The sequence below is a fragment of the Gopherus evgoodei genome, chromosome 2, assembly GCF_007399415.2.
Source record: "Gopherus evgoodei ecotype Sinaloan lineage chromosome 2, rGopEvg1_v1.p, whole genome shotgun sequence".
Classification (NCBI taxonomy): Eukaryota; Metazoa; Chordata; order Testudines; family Testudinidae; genus Gopherus; species Gopherus evgoodei.
In genome coordinates this window covers 275,231,126-275,254,969 of record NC_044323.1, presented here as the reverse complement: position 1 = coordinate 275,254,969, position 23,844 = coordinate 275,231,126, and the positions used below count along the sequence as shown (strand labels likewise).

At 39.1% G+C, this 23,844-nt stretch overlaps 1 protein-coding gene across 3 annotated transcripts in view; it reads left to right on the top strand.

The window, feature by feature from the left end:
• Positions 1-22,789, top strand: part of ZHX1 (zinc fingers and homeoboxes 1) — a 32,461-nt gene extending 9,672 nt beyond the window's left edge. The window contains exons 1-4 of one of the 3 annotated variants that reach the window (XM_030553782.1): positions 6,462-6,558; positions 7,477-7,629; positions 9,543-12,381; positions 20,548-22,789. In XM_030553782.1, the coding sequence (XP_030409642.1) occupies positions 9,763-12,378 (2,616 nt within the window). In that variant the 5' untranslated portion in view covers positions 6,462-6,558; positions 7,477-7,629; positions 9,543-9,762 and the 3' untranslated portion in view covers positions 12,379-12,381; positions 20,548-22,789. Of the gene's footprint in view, positions 1-192; positions 345-6,461; positions 6,559-7,476; positions 7,630-9,542; positions 12,906-20,547 lie in introns of those variants that run through there. The other 2 variants (XR_003999207.1, XM_030553781.1) reach the window with 2 other exon arrangements.
• Positions 22,790-23,844: the final 1,055 nt, after the last annotated feature.

The window sequence follows — 23,844 nt, the reverse complement described above, 5'->3', positions numbered from 1 at the left end:
AAAAAAAGTGAATGAAAGTAAGTAAGCCACATAAATGATTAAAATAAAACTTCCCCCCTCCCCCCAGTTTTCACTATTCTGCTATGGTGCTAAAAACTTGGGTAATATAATTTTTTGAAAAACTAATTTCCTTATTTTAGAAAAATTATAGCATCGGGTTAAAACGGATTTCCTCTTTTAATTTCCTGCTAGGAGCTAAGAGCAGGATTCTCTTGTTCTCCTACAAGAGTTGGTCACGTGAACAACAGCTACTCTGTTTTAGAAAAAGGATGCAGCCCCCTATATTGCCTGAATGTTAATGATGTCATCAACTCTTTCATGAAAACATGGAATCCTGAACTCAGGTCTTGGCAAGTATTCTGTTGCCTTGTTAAAATGGATCTATTTTATATTTAATGTAGCTAAGCTTAAAAATATATTTAACTATAAAATGTTTAAATTCAGATACATTTTCCAGAGAAGAGGGGTTTTTTTTCTTCACAGGTGTTACGTGGGAGCTGTATCAGTTCAGTTTAACTAAATCAGTTTAAATTAATGTCCTATGTGGATACTCTCATTTCAGTTTAACGCCTTGTCTACACTTTAGTTTTTCCATTTTATCTGTGACAGTATAGTTGCAGCTGCAAAAACCGCATTAGATGCAGTTTGAGTATAAAAGTGCTTATATCAATATAATTTTATTCTAATTTGTGAATTGAAATAAGCTATATTGGAATAAAGCACCTTATACCAATATAACTGTACCTGCACTAAGGCTTTTATGGGTATAACTACCTTAGCAAAAATCACATACCCCTTGCCAACATAGTTATGTTGATAAAACTTTAAATATTTATTTAGTTTAAAGCTGTTCCCAATTGACTTAAGCAAAACTGAAATAAGCATGTCCACACAGGGCTTTGTACTGATTTAACTAAATTGATTTAACTAAATCAGGCAACTTTCTCATGTAGACAAGACCACAGTGGAATGCTATGGCCCTGTCTACATTACAACCGTCTACACTGCTATCTTAAAACAAATTTGTTACTACCATGATTGGCTCTAAACATGCTTTATAGCCATACTTAATGCAAATAATATTCAGTGCCAGATTCTGTCACACATTGAGTAGACCATAAGTCTTCAAGAAGTCCCATTGAAATCAGTGGGAGTACTCATGGTGTAAGATGGCAGAATCTGGCCCTCAGGTCCTATGGCAACTAACTGTGTTTTGCCTAAGGCAGAGCTTAGACTGTCATGTGGACCCCCCTGCCTATGCAACCAGTTTTGGTAAATCCTTCTTCATGCGAGCTGATTTTTAGTGGCAGTCTGCTGCCAGCTGGAGTCCCAACCACCGGCCCCGCTCAGCCTGCTGCCAGCCTGGATGGAAGGAACCCAGGGCCGGCAGCCAGGACCCCAGCTAGCAGGGGACAGTGAACGGAACCCCAGTCCGGCAGCCGGCTGAGCGGCTCAGCCTGCTGCTGGTCTGGGGTTCCATCTGCCAGCCCTTGTAAATGTAAAATGTGTTACTGGCACGTGAAACCTTAAATTATGGTAAATAAATGAAGACTTGACACACCACTTCTCAAAGGTTGCCAACCCCTGTTCTATCCTATACTGAGACACTGTGATACTGGCCCAGATTTTCCTAGAGTGCATATTTAGATACTCTGTTAGAGAACTAAAGTATGGAGAGACAAACTTCATTGACATGTGGATGTGTTCTGAAAAAAAGCTGCTGTGTGGACCATGTTTTCTTTACCAGGTCAGAGAAATGTATCACAGACTGGATCTTAAAACGCCATTGTACCTATAGTGTGGACAGGCCTATCTATTGGGAAGAGACAGATAGGGTACAGTCCTGTTCTAGCCTGGAGGTGAACTAGATGATTTGCTGGCTCTTGTCCATCTCTAATTTCTGTGATTCTGTTTGTAACTTTTAGGCTACATGTGTAGTCTGTTAACAATTCAGTATAGAAAATATTTTTTGTGTTTGACCTCTTAAAAATCAAAGATCAAATCACAATCTCTATTTTCTGCATTATAGAAAGTGGGGAGACTAGTCTTGTGGTGAAGTAGGTAGGGGAATCAGAGCAGTCTACCCTGCTCTGGCCTCTAGAATCTTGTGCAAGTCATTTGACCTCTCAGTCCATCAAAACAGGGCCAATAATGGTAACTGGTTGTGTTTGTAGCCTGGCTAGTATGCATTCAAAAATGTTAGCCTGCATTTTAGCAAGCATTAAGAGGGCTTTTCAGTCATATTGAGCTAATTCCACATGAGCTAACACAATTGAAAAACATCCTTTTTGCCTGTCAAGAGAGGGCCTAAGTGCCTACATTTTCCAATCTATTAAAAGGGCTGATGAATTCTGTCATAGAGGTGCTGAGACTTAGTAATTCAGCATCTAGATTGTGTTTTATGATTGATGAAAAGTTCTTAAGTAGAGATTATGGGGTGTGTGACATTTATACACTTGTAGCTCTAGTGGAGCATGTAGTGGTGCCTATTAATGTTGCCTATTGCTTTCCATTATAAACCCATTTTCAGTTTATTTTAAATTTCTCATACTTGGTCTCTTCTTGAGCGCGTCTCTTCTCTCCCTCCACCCCGCCCCTGGAAATTTTGGTCCAGAAAGAGCAAAGTTAATGGAGAGGAAAACAGGGAATTTTTATCAATGTAAGTTTTCCCCCACCTTTTTCTGAACAGCTCTAGTGCCTTGGCTTTGAAGTAGGAACTTCAGTTGACATTTGGCCGAGGAATAGCACTGAGGTCAGAGAAGTGCTTTCCACTGTTCCTGTAAAAATGATAGCCATGCTTGCATATGTGATAGTTTGTAGAACATTTAGTTATTTTGTTTTAACCACAGTATCTCAGAATTGGGACTGTTGTTACATTATACTGAATATGCTTCCAGACTGCTCTAAAGACTTCATTATTATTCCAAAGTGAAGTCATGCAGCTCTATTTGTGGTGCAGGAAAAATGGGTCCTCTTCCTTCATCTGTGTTGATTCTTATATTGGCAAATATCACTGTGGTATCTGAAACGATGCTGCTTATGTACCTGCAAATGCCATTTTTTTTGTAGAAGGAGGAGCACCAAATTGGGGCCAGGAGTCCATGAGTTCTTGTCGCACCTATTCCACTGACCAGTGTTAAGGGTTGAAAAGTCTACAGAACTATTATTATTGAGCTAGGTTTCACACTACTGATCTAGGAGAAGGCAAATATCAGTACATAGACCAACACAGGTTGCAGAAGGTCACTGCTGTCAGAGTCCATTTCCAGTGTAGCAGGCACATCTCATTCAGTTAGCCACACTGGCTCTCAGAAAAAAATGGGAAATCTGTGCTTAGCTATACTGTTTGTAAAATGAAGCTACTTCTGTATGCCCATCTTCTCAAAGTACATTGAGATCAACAGATGAATAAATACTGTGTAAATGCGCAAAATATCAGAGAAGCTGATTTAAATGATAAATTACAGATGACAGTTAGTAGTCCTGCAGTTTCATATTTGAGTTCCTTCAGAACTCTTGGGTGAATACCATCAGGTCCTGGTGACTTATTACTGTTTAGTTTATCAGTTTGTTCCAAAATCTCCTCTAATGACACTTCCATCTGGGACAGTTCCTCAGATTTGTCACCTAAAAAGAATGGCTCATGTTTGGGAATCTCCCTCACATCCTCCACCGTGAAGACCAATGCAAAGAATTCATTTAGTTTCTCTGCCATGGCCTTATCGTCCTTGAGTGCTCCTTTGGCATCTCGATTGTCCAGTGGCCCCACTTGTGGTTTAGCAGGCTTTCTGCCTCTGATGTACTTAAAAAAATTCTGCTATTACTTTTTGAATCTTTGGCTAAGTGTTCTTCAAATTCTTTTTTGGCCTTCCGAATTATATTTTTATATTTCATTTGCCAGAGTTTATGCTCCTTTCTATTTTCCTCACTAGGATTTAACTTACACTTTTAAAGGATGCCTTTTTCCCTCTCGCTGCAGCTTTTACTTATTATTTAGCCATAGTGGCTCTTTTTTGGTTCTCTTACTATGTTTTTTAATTTGGGGTATATATGTAAGTTGAGCCTCTATTATGGTGTCTTTAAAAAGTTTCCATGCAGCTTGCAGGGATTTTACTTCTGGTTCTGTACCTTTTAATTTCTGTTTAACTAACCTCCTCATTTTTGTGTAGTTCCCCTTTCTGAAATTAAATGCTACAGTGTTGGGCCGCTGTGGTGTTTTCCCTTCCACAGGGATGTTCAATTTAATTATATAATAGTCAGTATTACCAAGCAGTAATATTCACCTCTTGGACCAGATCCTGTGCTCCACTTAGGACTAAATCAAGAATTGCCTCTCCTCCTGTGTGTTCCAGGACTAGCTGCTCCAAGAAGCAGTCATTTAAGGTGTCAAGAAACTTTATCGTTGCATCCCTTCCTGAGGTGATATGTACCCAGTCAATATGGGGATAGCTGAAATCCCCATTATTGCGTTTTTTATTTTAATATCCTCTCTAATCTCCCTGAGTATTTCAGAGTAACTATCACCATCCTGGTCAGGTGGTCTGTAATATATCCTTACTGCTATATTCTTCTTATTCAAGCATGGAATTACTATCCATCGAGAGTTTGTGGCACAGTTGGGTTCATTTAAGATTTTTACTTCATTTGACTCTATGCTTTCCTTCACATATAGTGCCACCCCCCCCCCCACTAGCACAACCTGTTATGTCCTTCCGATACATTTTGTACCCTGCTTGTCCCATTGATTATCCTCATTCTACCAAGTTTCTGTGATGTCTATTATATCAATATCCGCATTTAATACGAGGCACTCTAGTTTGCCCATCTTATTATTTAGACTTCTAGCATTGGCATGTAAGCACTTTTAGCTGTCTGCCATTACATGATGTAATTGAATGGGATTTTTTTTTCTTTTTACTGTTTCTCATCAGATCCTACCTGTATTTTATCATCTTCCAACTTCTCCTCCTTATTAGGACATAGGGAATTTCCATTTATAGATCCTCCCTTAAAGGATGCCGCTGTCTGAATTACATGCTCCTCCGCAGCTGTTGGGTTTCCCCAAGCCCTTAGTTTAAAAACTGCTCTATGACATTTTTAATTTTATGCGCCAGCAATCTGGGTTCCATTTTTGGTTTAGATGGAGCCTATCCTTCCTGTATAGGCTCCCCCTTTCCCAAAAATTTCCCCAGTTCCTAATAAATCTAAACCCCTCTTCCCTACACCATCATCTCATCCACATTGAGACCCTGCAGTTCTGCCTGTCTAACTGGCCCTGCGCGTGGAACTGTAAGCATTTCAGAGAATGCTACCATGGAGGTCCTGGACTTCAATCTCTTACCTAGCAGCCTAAATTTGGCCGCCAGAAACTCTCTCCTACCCTTCCCTATGTCATTGGAACCTCATGTGCCACGATCACTGGCTCCTCCCCAGATAAGGCTATGTAGATGTCTCAACACAACCTTCACACCAGACAGAAAAGTCCCCATGCGGTTCTCCCGGTCATTGCATACCTAGCTATGTATGTTTCTAATGGTGTGAGTAAAGGCTCTGCAGCTCTATGAATCCTGCAACCATGCTTAGAGAGCACAAACATCTGTTGTTTACAAAATACAGCAATTTATGAATCTGGGGTGGTGGTGTTAGTGTAAAGAAATGAAAAAAGATGCATGACAATGATCAAACTGAACAGAGCGTTAAAAAAAAAAAAAAAGTCCATATATACCAGTGTGACTCTTACATACAACACTGCTTAGCTTTTTTTACTTCGTTTTTCTTTGCTTTGGTTGTGTTTTTTTTTTGGGGGGGGGTTACACTTTGGCAGGGAGGTGTTTTTTTTTTAATATGGGAGTGTCATGGTTTCTTATCACATGTTCAAATTTGAGATTCAGGATGTCATTGACAAGTCTCCTAAAAATAAACTCCTGGTCTGAGATGACACCACATTGCTGATTGTCTAATATTGTGGCTTATGAAACAAAGGGTTATTTTTACTTCTTAATTGGTGCAACATTTCATGAAGATTTAAATTTAGGTAAAATATCTATTAATGGTGAGTGGGAAAATTTAAAATGAAAATTGCAATAAACTCAGAAATATGTGTAGAGTGCCCCACTAACTGGCATTCAGTACAGAGAAAACATTCTAACTTTGAAGAATTTATGCTGTAAGTGTGAAAGGCCTTTAGAGGCCTCCTAATTCAGTAAGAAACTTGAGCACATGGCTAACTTCAAGCATGAGTAGTCGCACTGAAGTCAATTCATGTGCTTAAGCAGCTTGTTGAATCAGGGCCAGCGCTCAGTTGGGGGGGGAATTTTGTGAAAATTTCTGGTTCTTAATTCAGTTTTACTTTGCACTTCATCTTTAAAGCAATAGTGCCTTCAGGCACTGCCAGGCAGTCAGTGAACACCTGGAGGAATTGACGATATACGACAAAACTAAAGACAATTAATTCAGCCAATCAGTAATTGATAAAAGATGATCAGCCTGGTGATCATCGATGCTATAAACCATGAAATACAGAAAGTGCAAGGCATCCTACTACTCAGGACTGACAAGGTGAAATGTTATAGGCAACTTGACAGCTGGTCAATTAAAACAAAAAGTGAAAAGTCATTTCAGGTGCTTCGCTTCTCCTGAGTCACATGCTACGTTTCTATTCTTACAATCACATTTTGGGTTTGTTTTTGTTTTGTTTTGTTTTAATTCTCTCAGCCAATGCGAGGTGAAAGTTCCATACGAACAGGGAGAAATGACTTTCACAAAGTAAATAGTCTGAACACAGGGAAGAAAAAAATCTTTCATTTCTTACAATGTACGCGTTTTTTGTCAAATTACAAGATAAAAATTAAGATAGAAATGGATTTCCCCCCCACTTTAAATATATTTCCTCTTTAATTCTTACCTGTAAGAGGCAGCAGGTTCCTGTCTGTTTTGAAAATAATATTTATTATGCAGCTTCATGGTTCACCCAACTTTTGACATTAACTGAGAACTTTTTGAGACTTAACCTTTCCTATTATTTTAAACTAGTAATGTGAACAGTTCACCTTTTTTCTTTTTTTTCCAGTTTCTGAAGCACTCATTGTTCTGAGCAGTTCCCCTGCAGCTTTAAAAATTAAGGTTGAAAGGCCATGAACCTGCACAGATTTTTCATATGCTGTAACTTTGAAGGCAGTGGGATTATTCATAGTACATAAAATTAAGCACATGTGTAAATCTTTCCAGGATTGTGGCTCAAACCTGAAAGTTCAAGGTAAAATTACAAAGTAAGGAGTTTTTAGCAATGAGTAAATCTTAAGGGATTAAAAAGCCTGATTTTTTTAAAGGTATTTAAGCACTTAACCTCCCATTTAAACCAGTGGGAGATAAGTGCCCAGTTATGTTTAGAAATCTGCCTTTAGTAAATGTCATCTGCTGTTAGCCGCATTGTGTCAAAATAAATACATTTTTTTAAATTACTTTCTCTTTTCATAGAACTACTTGCGCAAAGAAGCATGTTGCTTTCCTGGTAAAAAGACTAGAGGAATGGCATAATATGTTTAAATTTAGGCACCACAAACCAAAATAGAGGCCTGGGGATAAATTCTGCACTCACTTTACACCATCTATCACCTTGAGAATTAGTTGGTATGTTGGTAAGACTCTTACTTTTCTATGGGAGGCCTGTGTGAAAGAACAGTTATGTTTTGTGATCTAGAAGAGAGTAACATTTTCAAAAGCGATCCTAAGTCTCATTGAAAGTCAGTTGCTCGATATTAAGAGTTGAGGCAAGGGCTATCCTAAAATTTTGGGAGTAGGGTGAACTCAAATTAGACATGTAGGATGGAAGTTTCAGAATTAACTGATCCCATTGAAGTAACAGGAGTTTTACTATTGACTTCGGTGGGAGCGGAGGTAGGCCATTGGCTGAGTGTTTTTGACAATTTTACTCATAAATTCTTAAATACAAATTTAAAGTACTTTGCAATATTTTTTCTAAATGTAAACTGTGTGTTTTAAAATATTTTATATTTTATCTTTTGGTTCTAAATTTAGTGAGGAAATTATTTTGGAATATAATTTTGTAATGTTCTGTTAATATTTTAATTTTTTTATTGTTTAGTCTATCAGTCTAACTATTTAATTCTTTTTTTCCCAATCCAAGTAAATAAGCTAATGCCGAATATGCTCAAGTGCATTTTTTAAACTATCATTCTGATTAAAGGAATTCTCTGGATATAATATACACTACAGGGATATACTAGCATCTCTTTTGAAGGGTCTTATATAAAGATTACATTAGGCAGAGATTTTGAGTGTAAATTCTGTTTTTTTAAAACTGAATTAAAAAGGTATGTGTACAGAAAAATATTCGAAAGAAGATACACGTGTGGAGTTGTGATTCAGTAAAAGAAGGCATTTGATTTAGACCTCTGGTCAGGAAAGTGTTTAAGCATATGCTTATGTACTTTCCTGAATCAGGGCCTTAATCAGTAAACAAACAAATTTGTAAACATCTGTACATTTCATACTTTAAATAGAGACCTACTTTGTTCACTCCTTGAAAAGACAGGATATGCTCAGATTTAAATTTCAAGCAGGAGAGGTTCTTCTAAGAACAGAAGTACATTCTGTGTTCTCAAGCAACAGACTTAAGATAAACTTTATCAAACTGTGTCTTTGCCAGCTTTTTCCTTTATACTATACGAAGTGCATAATTTTGGTTAGTGTCCCTTCGCTGTTTCAGCCCATGTTTGTTCTGGTGTAATTCAACCAACCGTGTTGTCAGTAGTGCGCACAGCGATGCATGCAGGCACACTTTAATTAACCAGCCTCTGTAGCAATTAATTTAAACTAGCTAGGAATAGAATTTTCAAATCCTGAATTTCAGTGATATTTGGGGGACAGAGGATGAGGGCCTCACCCCCTCTCTGCCAGAGTGCCATTAAAAAGGGCTCTAAAAGTCCCATATTCACACTGAGGGAAGATGGCCCCACCATGGATACTGTGGAAAACCACCATAAGGCTGTCTTCCGAGGATCCTCCTCAAAGCCCTGGCATATGGGGATGTGCCAGGCAAGGTTGGTCAAGAGGGTTATGTCAAGAGAGGGTCATAGCAGGCAGTGCTATGGCCCATAGAACCCCCTGGCAAGGCTTCAGTAATTTCAACAGAGCACCCTGGGATTGAGAAGGTGCAAACATGGCTTAATGCTTCTGATCTCAGAATTGAACCCAGCCTTTAAAGGAAGGGAAACAATTGGAAAGTCAGTGTTCTGATGCCATTCCATGTTTGATGTCTTTCATCTGCATTGATATATATATTAGAAATCTTTGACACTGTTAATATAAAGAGTCTGATCTTCTCACACTTACTTCTGTTGAGTAGTACCTTACTCCTTGATTAGTCCTATTAATTTCAGTGGGTCCACTTTGGAGAGAGTAGAAGTGGCAGAATCAAGCACATAGCGTTAAATTAATTCTAATCACAGAATACTTTTCTGGCTAATGAATGTAAATTACTCATTTCTAACTTATATAATGTTTTCTCTCCTTTACTGCAGGTGGTGGAAATGGACTTTAAGAAGCTGTGACTCAACATTTCATCCTTGAACTACGATGGTTTTTTTAATTTGATTGCACTACAAAAAAGCTGCTAATGGGATAAATGCTGAAAAGTTTCAAGAATTGACTTGAAGTACCAAAAGCCATTATTGAAAATCAAGAAGAGCTTGAACCTACATCAGTATCATTCAGTCAATATTATTTCCTCACAACAACAGAATGGCAAGTAAACGAAAATCAACTACCCCGTGCATGGTCCTAGCAAGTGAGCAGGATCCAGACTTAGAAATGATATCAGATTTGGATGAAGGACCTCCTCTACTTACACCGGCAGAGAATGCTACAGCTGAGAGTATATCAAGTGATGAAGACATTCAAGAATATATGGATTCAGACAATCAGCAAAATAAAAAAGTTGAAGGTGGCTATGAATGTAAATACTGTACATTTCAGACACCAGATCTAAATATGTTTACTTTTCATGTTGATTCAGAACACCCTAATGTAGTATTAAATTCATCCTATGTTTGCGTGGAATGCAATTTTCTTACCAAAAGGTATGATGCTCTTTCAGAGCACAATCTGAAGTACCACCCTGGAGAAGAGAATTTTAAACTGACCATGGTGAAACGTAATAATCAGACAATCTTTGAGCAAACAGTGAACGATCTCACTTTTGATGGGAGTTTTGTGAAAGAGGAGAATACTGAGCAATCCAACACCTCAGAGATCCCCTCATCAGGAATCTCAATTAGCAAGACCCCTATTATGAAAATGAAAAACAAAACTGAGACTAAACGAATTGCTGTTTTCCACAATGTAGCTGAAGACATTCCTGGTGAAGAAAAGGAAACTGAAAATGAGCCAGACTGTGAGGAAGTAGTCGAAAACCCACAATCAGCAGTTTCTGAGTCCAAAATGAACAATCCAGCTGCTTGCAATGCAGCAGATACAACTAGCACCGTAATGACTCCTGCGCCAGTGATTCAACCTGGGGTGGCACAGGTAATAACTACTGTCACAGCTCCACAGAACTCTAACTTGATTCCAAAAGTCTTAATACCTGTAAATAGCATTCCAACCTACAACACTTCTTTGGATAACAATCCTCTTCTGCTGAACACCTATAACAAATTTCCCTATCCAACCATGTCAGAAATCACCGTTCTCTCTGCTCAAGCTAAATATACTGAGGAACAGATTAAAATATGGTTTTCTGCCCAACGTCTGAAGCATGGTGTGAGCTGGACGCCAGAGGAAGTGGAAGAAGCGAGGAGGAAGCAATTTAATGGCACTGTGCATACTGTACCACAGACAATTACGGTTATTCCAGCGCACATTTCAGCAGCTGGCAATGGCTTGCCATCCATCTTGCAGACATGCCAAATAGTTGGTCAGCCAGGTCTTGTCCTCACTCAAGTCGCAGGTACAAACACTTTGCCAGTAACAGCCCCTATAGCTCTGACAGTAGCAGAAGTCCCAAATCAGACACAGTTACAGAAGAGCCAGATCCATGCCGCCCAGCCTGTTGCAGAAACCAAGCAAGTAGCTGCTATTCCAGCCCCTCAGCTTATCAAACACGAAACCACATTAGTAAATCCGGATTCATTTGGCATCCGTGCAAAGAAGACGAAAGAACAGCTGGCAGAATTAAAAGTCAGCTACCTTAAAAATCAGTTCCCTCATGATTCAGAGATTATTAGGCTAATGAAAATAACGGGCCTGACCAAAGGAGAAATCAAAAAGTGGTTCAGTGATACACGATACAACCAGAGAAACTCAAAAAATAATCATGGCATTCATCTCAACAACGATTCTTCCACCACCATTATTATTGATTCAAGTGATGAAACAAATGAGTCCCCAACAGTAGTCACGCCACAGCATAAGCAATCGTGGAATGCTTTCCCTGATTTCACCCCACAGAAATTCAAAGAAAAGACTGCTGAACAGTTGCACAACCTCCAAGCAAGTTTTCTCAGTAACCCTGTCCTGACAGACGAAGAGCTGAATAGATTAAGGGCACAGACTAAACTGACCAGAAGAGAGATCAATGCCTGGTTTACAGAGAGAAAGAAAACAAATGCTTTAAAGGAAGAAGAAGCTAAGTTAAAAGAGAGCAATGCAAGCAGCTCAAAAGATGAGGCTGGAGAAACTTCTCAAGGAGAGGGATCTGTATGGCTAAAATCAGGGGGTTCTGCAAGCAAGGTGGGTAAAAAGTCACCAGAGCAGTTACATATGCTTAAAAGTTCATTTGTTCGTACTCAGTGGCCATCCCCACAAGAATACGACAAACTGGCAGAAGAAACTGGCCTTCCAAGATCAGACATTGTTAGCTGGTTTGGAGATACTCGCTATGCCTGGAAAAATGGTGGTTTGAAATGGTACTATTACTACCAGGGTTCCAGTGGGAATTGTATGAATGGTCAAGCCTTTGTCAGAAGGAGGGGGAGAGGGAGACCGAAAGGAAGGGGAAGAGGAAGGCCTCGTGGGCGGCCTCGGGGAAGCAAAAGGATAAACAACTGGGACAGAGGATCCTCCATCATCAAATTCAAAACTGGAACAGCAATCCTTAAGGATTATTATATGAAGCATAAATTCCTCAACGAGCAAGACCTTGATGAACTTGTAGCCAGATCTCACATGGGATATGAGCAGGTCAGAGAGTGGTTTGCAGAAAGGCAAAGAAGATCAGAGCTAGGCTTAGAGCTGTTTGAGGAGAATGAGGATGAAGAAGAAATGCTGGATGATCAGGAAGAGGAGGAAGAAACGGATGATAGTGACACTTGGGAACCCCCCCGACATGTTAAGCGTAAACTCTCGAAATCAGATTAACATGTAAGTTTGGGGCTTGGGCAAAAAACCCATACATTATATTTGACATTATTGTGAAGAGCCAAATAGTTTTTAAAGGCCTTCCGTTTTAGCGAACACCTTGCTAGCATGTTCCCTCCACCTGAGAGAGTGGACAAGATGCCACCTGTGCAGCCACCAAATATTTGCTTCCTGGCTAGCAGAGATGGACGTGCTAAGTGCTAGCCCAGGGTTTGGAACTATAAATCCAACCCAAATTCTGCTCCTCCTCCACATCACTGCTGAGGGCTCATCATTTAAATGACTATTTATAAATATTTAATTGCCTTGTGTTTAATTCAAAAAACAAACACACAGCTGCATTTTTCATTGTTATAGGAGAACATTACCCACTCTGGAGGAGGAAAATACAAAAACCTAATGTCTTTTTGCAAACCTCGCTTTACCTCCTAAGGCTTCAGAGCTTGGGGTGTTTGTTTTTTAAAGGAAAGAATTCAAAAACAGAAAAGAAGGGGAAAAGTATGACAAAAGAATCAATAACCACAGGGGTGAGAATTACTTGGTTTTAGAAACTAGATGAAATGATTGTCATGTTTTTCAAAGTGTTCGGGTTTACAGAACTTGTGCTGAAAATGTCTTTATCATCATGAGCTGAGTCAGTTTAAATGTAGGGCTATAAGATGCTGTTCATTAAACTTAATCAGCATATCCAGAAATCCATTCTACATCCATGTAATTTAAATGCATGGTAGACCTGATGTGATCCATATCAGCATTCATTTTTTGCTTACGCATTTGCTCTTATGTTGGAAAATGGTAACATAAAAGTCCTTGAAATCAAAACCTGTATTCTGAAAAAGGTAAATATGCAGACGAGTTAGGAAAGTTGCTTTAAAAACTATTCAGAATCAGCTGCTTTGTTTAGCAACAAAGACATGAAAAGACAGGGCAGAGATTAAAAGCATCTGCAAATTCACTCAGTGTTAGGAAAAACACTTCACCTTTTTAAAGTAGCTATAAAGCCCCATTTTTTAATTCCTATAGAAAATTAAAACATGACTGCTATTGCTCTTAATCTTTGAATGTAACAAACTATATGTATACACGTCTCATTTTTCATCTCTAGTGGCAGCCCAGCTGAACGATTTGCATGCAAGTTTAACCAAACTTCATCCTAATGGATTCAGCCCATCAGTGTGATAATTCTGTGAATGTGCAGGGCAATAAAACTACATGGTCAAGTATCCTGGTTTAAACTCAAAGTTGGACTTACCTGGACTGAGCTCCAGAATTGTTTGAATTTGATAGGGAATGTCTTGTGAATCTTAAATATTAGTTTCTCTAAAAATCAACCAGTTGGTCCCAAGAAAAAAAAATTTTTAGTGCTTGAACAGACCGCTTTAAAACAATGGTCTAGATCAGGGGTCGGCAACCTTTCAGAAGTGATGTGCAGAGTCTTCATTTATTCACTCTAATTTAAGGTTTCGCATGCCAGTAATCCATTTTAACGTTTTTAGAAAGTCTCTTTCTATAAGTCTATAATATATAACTAAACTGTTGTATGTAAAGTAAATAAGATTTTTTAAATGTTTAAGAAGCTTCATTTAAATTTAAATTAAAATGCATAGCTCCCTGGACCAGTGGCCAGGACCTGGGCAGTGTGAGTGCCACTGAAAATCAACTCGCGTGCTGCCTTCAGCACCCGTGCCATAGGCTGCCTACCCCTGGTCTAGATTCAGTAAACACAGCTCAGGAAGGTGCCTCACACTAAGGATAGACAGTCAGTATTTCTACTGCCATCTTCCCTTATATCCTGCTGGAAGGAGAAGCAACTTAAAATTTTGCTGGGTCTTTTAATTTCTCCATGGAGAGGAGATGCTGAAACAACATTCCTGGTCCCCTGGCCAGTGATGTCTATTTTTTGGGTGGCATTAGCCCCCTACAAAAAACATCCTATTATCACGTACATCCTCCTTTTGTGCCTTCTCCCCAGTGGGCACTCTGCTTCCAGGGGCCTGTAGAAAGCAGTGTAAACTTGAGTCAAATCTAGCCCAGTGTTTCTACATCTTCAGTAACCAAGTTCAGAACTCCTGGGGCTCTCTTCTTCCTCACAGAGCTAAGTGGTGACAAAAGATCAATCACTTTCTCTCTGACTATGAGCTTCTGAAGCTGTGGAAACCTTAGTAGCTGTTGCAAAGCGCTGTCTCACTCTCTCTGCGTTTCTCTGATTATGGCTGACACCCAGATCAAACAAAAAGGAAGGGCAAAACATGCTTTGTCTCGAAAAAAACATCTTGCAGCTGACTATTTGTGTTTAACTTGTGCTCCCTCTCCAGACATATCTGCAGCCACCTCTGTAATCTTATGTCTAAAGTGCTGACTCAGCTGCAGGAGGATATTCTATCTGAAATTCCAAAGCATGTGATTGAGTGGGTTTGCCTTGTAACATTACAGACAAATGTTAAGGCAGTATGCGTCTGAGCATATATTGCAGGATTCAACTTTGGAAGTATCGGGTGGCTTGAGGGAGCAGAACAGAGCACCAAAAGTCCAGCAATGTGATTGATCCTTTGTTGGTACCTATCATTGTGAGCATGAATTATAACCCCTCCAATCTGAACTGGAATATTAAGAAGTGTAATTACCAGTTACAACTTTGGGGGAAGCACACTGATGTTTCCAGTGGAGCTCATGACACTGCATATATGCTAGTTTGACACAGATCAGTATCTGGCCTATTCTTTTTGGGCTTCAATTTCTAAAAGTGTTTCAGTGATTAACGAATACCCTTGTTAGGCTGATGCTGATATAGATGAGGCTGTTGCACAAGCTAGAAAGAAAAACTTTTTTTTTTTTAAAAAGCCATGTTAATTTCAAGCGCCATTGCAAATGTAGGGTCAAAAATCAGTGTTTGCCAAATGGGAAACGATAAAATCAGATGGGGGAGAAACGCTATTTTTAAACTTCCAAGAATATTAAAATAAACCCTGAAACTTCTTAGCACTGTGTCTCTAATAAGCAAAGTCTGGACTTGCCTTAATATTTAGGGCTGACCAGAAGTTTAGATTTTTCTTTTAACATTATGTTTACGGCTGTTAAAAAAGCAAATGCGATTTTGGGATGCATCAGGCGGGGTATTTCCTGCAAGGATAAGGAGGTGTTAGTGCCGTTATACAAGGCGTTGGTGAGACCCCATCTGGAATACTGTGTGCAGTTCTGGTGTCCCATGTACAAGAAGGATGAATTCAAACTGGAACAGGTTCAGAGACGGGCTACAAGGATGATCCGAGGAATGGAAAAACTGCCTTATGAAAGGAGACTCAAAGAGCTTGGCTTGTTTAGCCTGGCCAAAAGAAGGCTGCGGGGGGATATGCTTGCTCTATATAAATATATCAGGGGGGATAACGTTAGGGAGGGAGAGGAATTATTTAAGTTTAGTACTAATGTAGGCACGAGGACGAATGGGTATAAACTGGATATTAGGAAGTTTAGACTTGAAATTAGACTAAGGTTTCTAACCATTAGGGGAGTGAAGTTCTGGAACAGCCTTCCGAGGGAAGTAGTCGGGGCAAAAGACTTTCCTGGCTTTAAGACAAAGCTTGATAAGTATATGGAGGGGATTTATGATAGGATTGTTAATTTGGGCAATTGATCTTGGATTACCACCAGATAGGTCTGCTCAATGATCTGCGGGGAGATTGTGGATGACATGGGAACTGAGTTACTGCAGAGAATTCCTTCTTGGGCGCTGGCTGGTGGGTCTTACCACATGCTCAGGGTTTAGCTGATCGCCATAATGGGGTCGGGAAGGAATTTTCCTCCAGGGCGGATTGGCAGGGGCCCTGGAGGTTTTTCGCCTTCCCCTGCAGCGTGGGGCACGGGTCGCTTGCTGGTGGTTTCTCTGCAGCTTGAGGTCTTCAAACCAGTTTTGAAGATTTCAATAACTCGATCCTGGGATAGGGGTTGTTATAAAATTGGATGGGTGGGGTTCTGTGGCCTGCCTTGTGCAGGAGGTCAGACTAGATGATCAGATGTCCCTTCTGACCTATTAGTCTATGAGTCTATAAACTTTTTCCTGTTTTCTTAAAAGATTGTTTTTAGGCCAATAGTGAACTGAACTTTTTAAAAATGTGGTATGATCTAATTGGGAAGATCTTCAGATCACTTTGGTTGTGGTCTCTTAACTATCACCACATATGAGATGAGAAAGACATGAAGGGATAATAGATTTAAGTATTTATTCTGATACTCCTGGGATGAAAATCTTTCAGTAAAATACTCCTGAGGATTATTTTTAACATACACTGGGACAGATTCTCAACTGGTATAAATGATACAGCTCCATTGACTCCAATGGAGTTGCAGTGATTTACATGAGCTGAGGATCTGGACCACTACCTCTTTGAATTCTGGAAGATGTAAAACAAAACAAACACTGGGGGCCTGCTCATGGGAAGTGCTGAGCATCCACCGCCCTTATTAAAGACAAGTGAGCGTTCTGAGCATTCCAAGATTGAGCATGATGATAAATTAGATTAACCAGTTTAGTTAGATTAACCAGTGAAGTTGCTAGGAGTTGTGTGCACATTGCTGCTCATAATCTGGCCCTATTAACAGACTCTTAAAAGAAATAATTAGCATTTATACATTTCTGTGGAGAGGAGGGGGTTCCTTCTTATGGATGCTTCTGTCATCTCACCACAACTGACATGAAAATGAATCACTAAAAAGTATTGTCTGAGTGGAAGGCTGCAGGATTGTCTGTTGTTTCTGTAATTGTAGCAATGGCAGGTAAGAAGCAAAATGTACTTTACAACAGTGGCTCCAAAGTCTTGTTGCTCAGCCCTGCCATGCAGTACTGATGCTTGCCTGCCTCAGGGTTTGTTTCTGCTTGGAATTGACTGCAATAAACTATTCTGGAATAATCATCACTTGGATTAAGCTAAATCAGAGAGAGGCACTCTTATTCTGGAATAAGTGTGTCCATATAGAGGCTTATACTGAAATAACTAATTCTAATAATTTTTTGGGAATAGCTATTTTGGTAAATTTCCAGATGTAGAAAAGCCTTTAATATGCTCTCTCCAGAAGTAGCCTAGGCTCTTTGTGATGGCATTAAAGCATGTACTATTGAGTGGGAGATGGAGGGAACTAGCTAGGAGAGCTCAAGTCTTAACTCTAGGTAAATGGCAGAGATTAAGAACCACTGTTTTAGACTGCATCTGTGAATGTGGCTGGCTGAGAACAAATACAGAGCTAACATTTTCTCCTTCCTTTTGCTCTGATACCAAGAATATCTGATCTGATTATGTAGTTGCTGCGGCCTTTGAATCTTAGCTGATGGAAGAATAAAGACATATCCATACCAGAATGGAGAGAGACATGAAGTAAAAGAAACTGGTGCCTGGGTAGGCTCATGGTCCAGTGTTACCATGGTATGCTGCCTCCTGGGAGAATCCCTCAAGCACTATGCAACCAGCTCACTTTCTTCTTAAGGAAGAGGGATGTTTGATATGTTTCAAGTGATCCTCTCCTATGGACCCAGAAGTGCTGTTGGCTGGCCGTAGAGGGAGTCAAAGCCAGCCTTCTAAGGCCACACGATTGAGAACCAGCCAGATATAGGCCCTTTGAGAAGAGGGGAAAATGGAGAAGCCTGGAGAATTTCTTCACTTGCCCAGAAAAAAAATCCACTTCTCTTAAAATGTCAAAAGCAAACCATGATCCATTTCTTGTTCTGTCCAGAACAGTAAGGGGTAGTAAGCTAGGTTTGCCCCTCTCCTCCCTCACATTTAACTATTATGAACCTCTGCATAGTGTTGAATGCAAAGAATAAGCTAATTCTTTTTCTTCCCTTTTTTCTACGTCGTGATTGAAGTTGAGTGATTTTCCCCAATACGTTATAAAAGTTGGGCCACTGAGTGTGTGCATAAATTGCTTTTGAATAAATTCATATGAAGCTTCCATCCCTAGCTGTAATATTGATCTCTGGCGATAATGTGAATGCATTACGCCTCCTCAAGGAATCTTTCACATATTGCTTACTGACTTTGGGCAAAATCCTGTCCCCTTTGTGATTGCTGGGGATCTCTGATGCAGTTGAACAGATTTCTTTTGCTGTACAGGGTTGTGCGGTGGCTCCAGAAATCCTGCCCCAAGAGGTACAAAGCCCAGAGATGTAGATCCATTAGCTGTTCTCCCCCTGAAGGGAGAGCAGAGCAATAGCTAGGGCAATTGCAGTCTCAGGCCATGTAATACCTGTGCTGCCACTCCTCAGCTCAGGGTAGGAGAGGGCTATTGCCCCTTTTGCACTAATGGATTACTGTAGTTGGAGCCTTAGCGTTTCCTTCTGTAATTATGACAGGCTTGGCTTCAGCCACCTGACTCCAATGGAGCCAACGCCGTATCTATATATTCATAGTACCTCCCAAGGAGAGAAGGCAAATTTTCAAGCTGCTGTCTTGCTAATACCCAAACCCTAACCTAGAAGCTTGAAAACTGAGCATGTAGTGAAATAATATTGACTGTCAGGGATTTAATTGGGCTTTGCATGGCAATAGGGCTTAAAAAACATTTAGATACTAATGAAGAGACATGAATATTAGTGATCAAGAGATCAATAAATATATTGAAAATTGTTCATACTGATAGAATCATATAAACTACAAATGGAACAGATCTATAAAGAATTCCATTCTCTACCCCTCCCTATGCAATGCTGGATTGTTTCCTGTCTAGGTTTTAAAACCTTGTGTGTCACAGGATACAAACAGCAAATAGCATGGCAAGGGTTTCTTGGGTCAAGTTACTTTGGAGCTTTTGTACTGTATTAATATTATGGAGAAAATGACTCAAAATGAGGACAGTTAAAGCAGAAAAAAAATTATAGTTCTTTGCCCTTTATATAGCATTTTTCATCCCACTGTCTCAAACCAGTTTACAGATGTGTGTATTATCCCTGTTTTAAAATGCGAAAACTGAGGCTTAGAAGGGTTAAGGCCTATATTCTTAAACTTTATGGACTGATGGTTTCCCAGGTATTGAGTTCCTGTACGTGTCACTGACTCAGTGAAACTCTCGGGGTGCTCAGCACCTCTGAAAACTCAGGCAATTTTTTAGCTCCTTGACTATGAGTACTAAAATTTGAAAATTTTGGCTTAAGCAACATTCCCACAGTCAGAGCGGTCATTAATAATTCTGTGGCACTCTTTACAGGAGTATGCATTAACTTGTGTCTTGGCCAAGTTCCAGCTTTGATCATTGCATTCTGTCTACCTAAATTCTCTCTGCAGTTTATATATGGTACTTGCCTCCTCTGCTGTCCTAAACTGTTGTGTGGTGTGCATTTTTTTTTTCCCACCACACAACCTCCACATTTCACCCCACAGGTGGCAGCACTATAGTTGTGGAAGAAATGGTGCCTGGATCTAATAGTTTACCTTATATTTCAGTTTTGGTTTGTAGAGCATTTGGAGGTGAAAAGTGCTATGGACATCTTGGGTTTTATTTATCACAGCACAGCAAATTAAGTTGCAATGTTATTTGCCTTCTATTGAATAAAGTGTTCCATATACCTCTTCAGATCAAAAATATTCCATGGTACTTTCCCTACATTATCTGCTAACATAATGTGAAAGCATGAGTTGCAAAGCCATCAACTGTGTTCTGACAAGACAAACCACAGAAATTCCTGCTATGTTATGACTTCCAAGTAGCTTTCTTCCCTAGTCTCAGCTTCTGAAAATGTTTCTAGATATGTCAAGTAGTCTGATCTGGGCATATTTGCAGTGTGTCTAATACCAATATTAAAAATTAGTTGTCCTCCCTGGGAAGGCTTTATTTATAGAATATGTTGCACTGGATTCCACTCTTCATGTGCACAGGAGAGTTAACAGGAATCTCATTGGTTTACATAAATGATTGTGCTCTGCAGTTTTCAGTAACTGCAGTATATTTGTGTCTTGTTTCACATGTGAAATGCAATTAAGTTAATACTTTGTAGGGTATTTGAAGTACTAGAAAAGTGATTGACTAATGACCAGCAAGGTTTTGGGAGATGACCAGCATGTAGCAAGCAAGCTGTATGATCTATGCCTGGTGTATGTAATCATGTTAAAGGAAGCCAACATGGCATTTTAGAAAAAAGCGTTTCTCTTGAATGATTCGGTAGCTTACAGTGTCTTTCCTTTGTAGCTGCCCAAAGTGGTGAAGGGGAAGCAAGATATCTGGTTTACTGTGAATGGGCCTAATCTTTCGTGAAACCAAGAAAATTTTGAGACACACACAGGATTGAATACTCAAAAGGATTGGAACTTAGTGTTGTGCCAAAGTTAAACTACTGCAGCTGGTAGAAGTTCTGCACTGTAAATAGAAGACTGATTAAAAGACTACTTGTAAAACAGATTTTAATACAGAACATTTTTATTCTGATACATGATGGAAACTTTCTGTTTTAGACCTTTTTTGAAGAGGCTTCAGTGAACCACTAGATTTTGTCCTCTATTTTGTCCAGCTTAATACTGTACATTCTAGTAAGATGGGCTTTATTGCCTGTGTTCTTTGATATGTGATTAAGCTTATAGCTTTGAGTGACCAAACATTTTACAGAGTAAAAGTTCTTAGAAAAAGTAAATGTAACTGATATTTGTGTCTTATTTATCAGGCTCTGCACAAACTTTGAAAGTTGTGCATGCGCTTGTACAATTTACACATACAATTGGGAATGCATGGGATTCTTCTCAATATTACAAAACTAAGCCTTTGTGGGCGTTATGGATCATTATGGATCTTGTCTCTGGATTTATTTTTTTTTTAGATGAAGATATGAATGAGTGCCACTGTTAAATATTTGTAATATTTCCATTCCTTTCAATAGAGGCCTATTTTGCTTTAACACCTGAAAAAATAATGAGACAGAAAATAAAAAGAAGCTGTCACAAGAATGAATACTGAGGGAACCACTGAAAATAAACTTTGTACCAAAAATTTGAAAACAGAAATAATGTAATATGTCCTTACTGAGTGAGTGTGTGTGGTGTGTGTATGTGTTTGTAAGGATTATGCAGAAACTAGGAACTGTCTTTGTTCAAATATGTAGCAGTCCAGAGTTTTTCTAGCATCATTCTCTCTGTTCGTTGTTAACCTACGTTGCCATGTCAGGAGGCCTGAACATTCATGTAAACTCTTTAAGGCAGATGCTCTTCATTAATACTTTTAAAATAATTTTGGGAGGATATTTTTAAAGATGACAAAGGGGATTAGGCACCCAATTCCTCCTGAAAGTCATTGGGAGCTGAGCACCTAAATCCCTTTTGTGTCTTTTGAAAAATCTCCCCATTTGGGGCTACAGGACAATTTTTTAAATGTGCTTTTTCTTCAGAGAAATTTTTTTGAAATGAGCATGTTCCATTTAAAGCCCGGCTCATGTACAAATAACTACAGAAAAAATCCTGCTTGCTTTCATTCACACAAACTCGCAGTTGGAGCCAGTATGTCAGCTTTACCTGAATAAGACTAAGGGCTTGTCTACATGCACAAGTTGTAATACTTTGACTATACTAGTATACTTAAAGCAGAACAACTCCCTAGCATGGATACACTGATATCTATATAAGGATGGTTTACACTGATACGTATAGCTATTCCTATACAGGAAGAGGAATAAGATATACTGGTGTAAAATCAACACAATTATTGATAGTTATACCAGTCCAAAAACTATAGACAGGCCCAAGAGTTAATAGCTCCCTGTTTGTGCAACTCATAAAATGATGCATCGTAAAAAATGTTTTTTTACTGAAGCATTTGTCAACTAACAAAAGAGATACAGAGGAGCCTTGAATATGCATGCTGCTTTCATTTTTATAAATGGTTACCTTTTTTAACTACAGCTTTATTAGTAATTCCAAAATACTGCCATTTAGTTGATATTTTCATAACAGACCAGCTGGCTTTGTGAGTTGGTGTCTTTTTTTATTTTTCATACTGCTGTCAACTACTATTTTTTAATAATGTAAAATATGCAGAAATCTTGTGCACTGCTTTATTTTTCTTTTTTACTCCATAGAGCACTCAAAGTGTAATGTTAAATTTGCTGTTGGGTTTTTTGTTTTTTTGTTTTCAGCATTGCTGATTGTGGTCTTTGATCTATTCGACAGTAGTTTCTTAACATTTTCAGCTGTTGAACAGATTTGTTGTGCTTCAGGTATTGTAAAATGAAGCCTTTGAATATATTTATATTATCTGTTTCCACTGCAATAATGTTTAACCATCTATAGTTGTAAATAATTCTTACCAGTGTTTGTTTCCTTACAGGCGCAATGCTTAATGCTGATCTGATGTTTGCTAGCTTAAAATATTTATTTGACAGAGAAAGAGGGAAAAAAAAATCTGTCTCACCCAGTTGATTTGTGTCTTTGAGTGCATAATAAAGGTCAGCATTCAGTAGTAATTTTCTTTAGTGATTTTCCATTTTCTTAAATGAAAATCAAATAATTATACAGAGAATTAGTGACGCCTCTTTTAAGGGATAAGCAACCCATTTTTGTTTAACAGAGAGGGTCTCTAATCAAAGTGCGGTCGTGTGGTATTTGAAGGCCTTTAAAGATACTTTTAAGATGGAATGTTGCCTAACAAGACCCTGACATTGCAATTTGTTGCATGCAGCAGACTGTTGCACCCATGTGGAATCCCACTGATTGTAATGAGGCTCAACATGGGCACAGAAATCTGTCTGCACAACAACAAAGTGCAGAAAGAGGTGCTATATCTACATTGCGTTTGTGCATTTGATGGCAGTACTTTGGGCCCATTTTCCACTTGCCTTGTGTAGTCACTTACACCTGTGCAGAGTGAGTGTAAAACACTGTCATTCTGAGTTGTTAGCAATTTACACTTGCTTTGCCTACAAGTAAATTACTTTGCAAGGTGCAAAGCAGTGGAGAATCAGATCGTATACTGAGTTTCCCCTGTCATCTCTTCATACAAGAGGAAAGAGAAGAAACACTTAAAACAAAAAATAAGGAAAGAAAAAGAGGAAAATCTGACTGTAAAAGCAAAAATATTGGTAGGGTGACTCGGGTAGGTATAATGCCTGGAACTACTTTTAAATTGTCTAGCTTGTCTGAAGGTGTCCCTTTAAGACAAGAAACTGAGATAAGCTTATAGGAAAGGCAGTTCAGTTTAACAGATGCAGTTACAACTTCTAAGCAACTAAATATGGCTACCAGTACCCAGAAAAAGTTTTATATAAGAAATGAGTGAAGCTCTGAGCTGCTACCCAGGGTCATTCCTGATCCACTTCTGGCTGCAAAGGTTCACAAAAGAGTTCTGGAAGAGTTTTTTTTATGCAGGATGGGAACAGACCTTTAAGGTAAAGTGCCCATACAAAGACACACATTCAATACAGGCTTAGTATGTGGGTTCATTCAAGTTCTTGTGATGCCTTTTGAAGAACTTTCCTGGTTTTCTAAGTTTAAGACAAGACTTTCT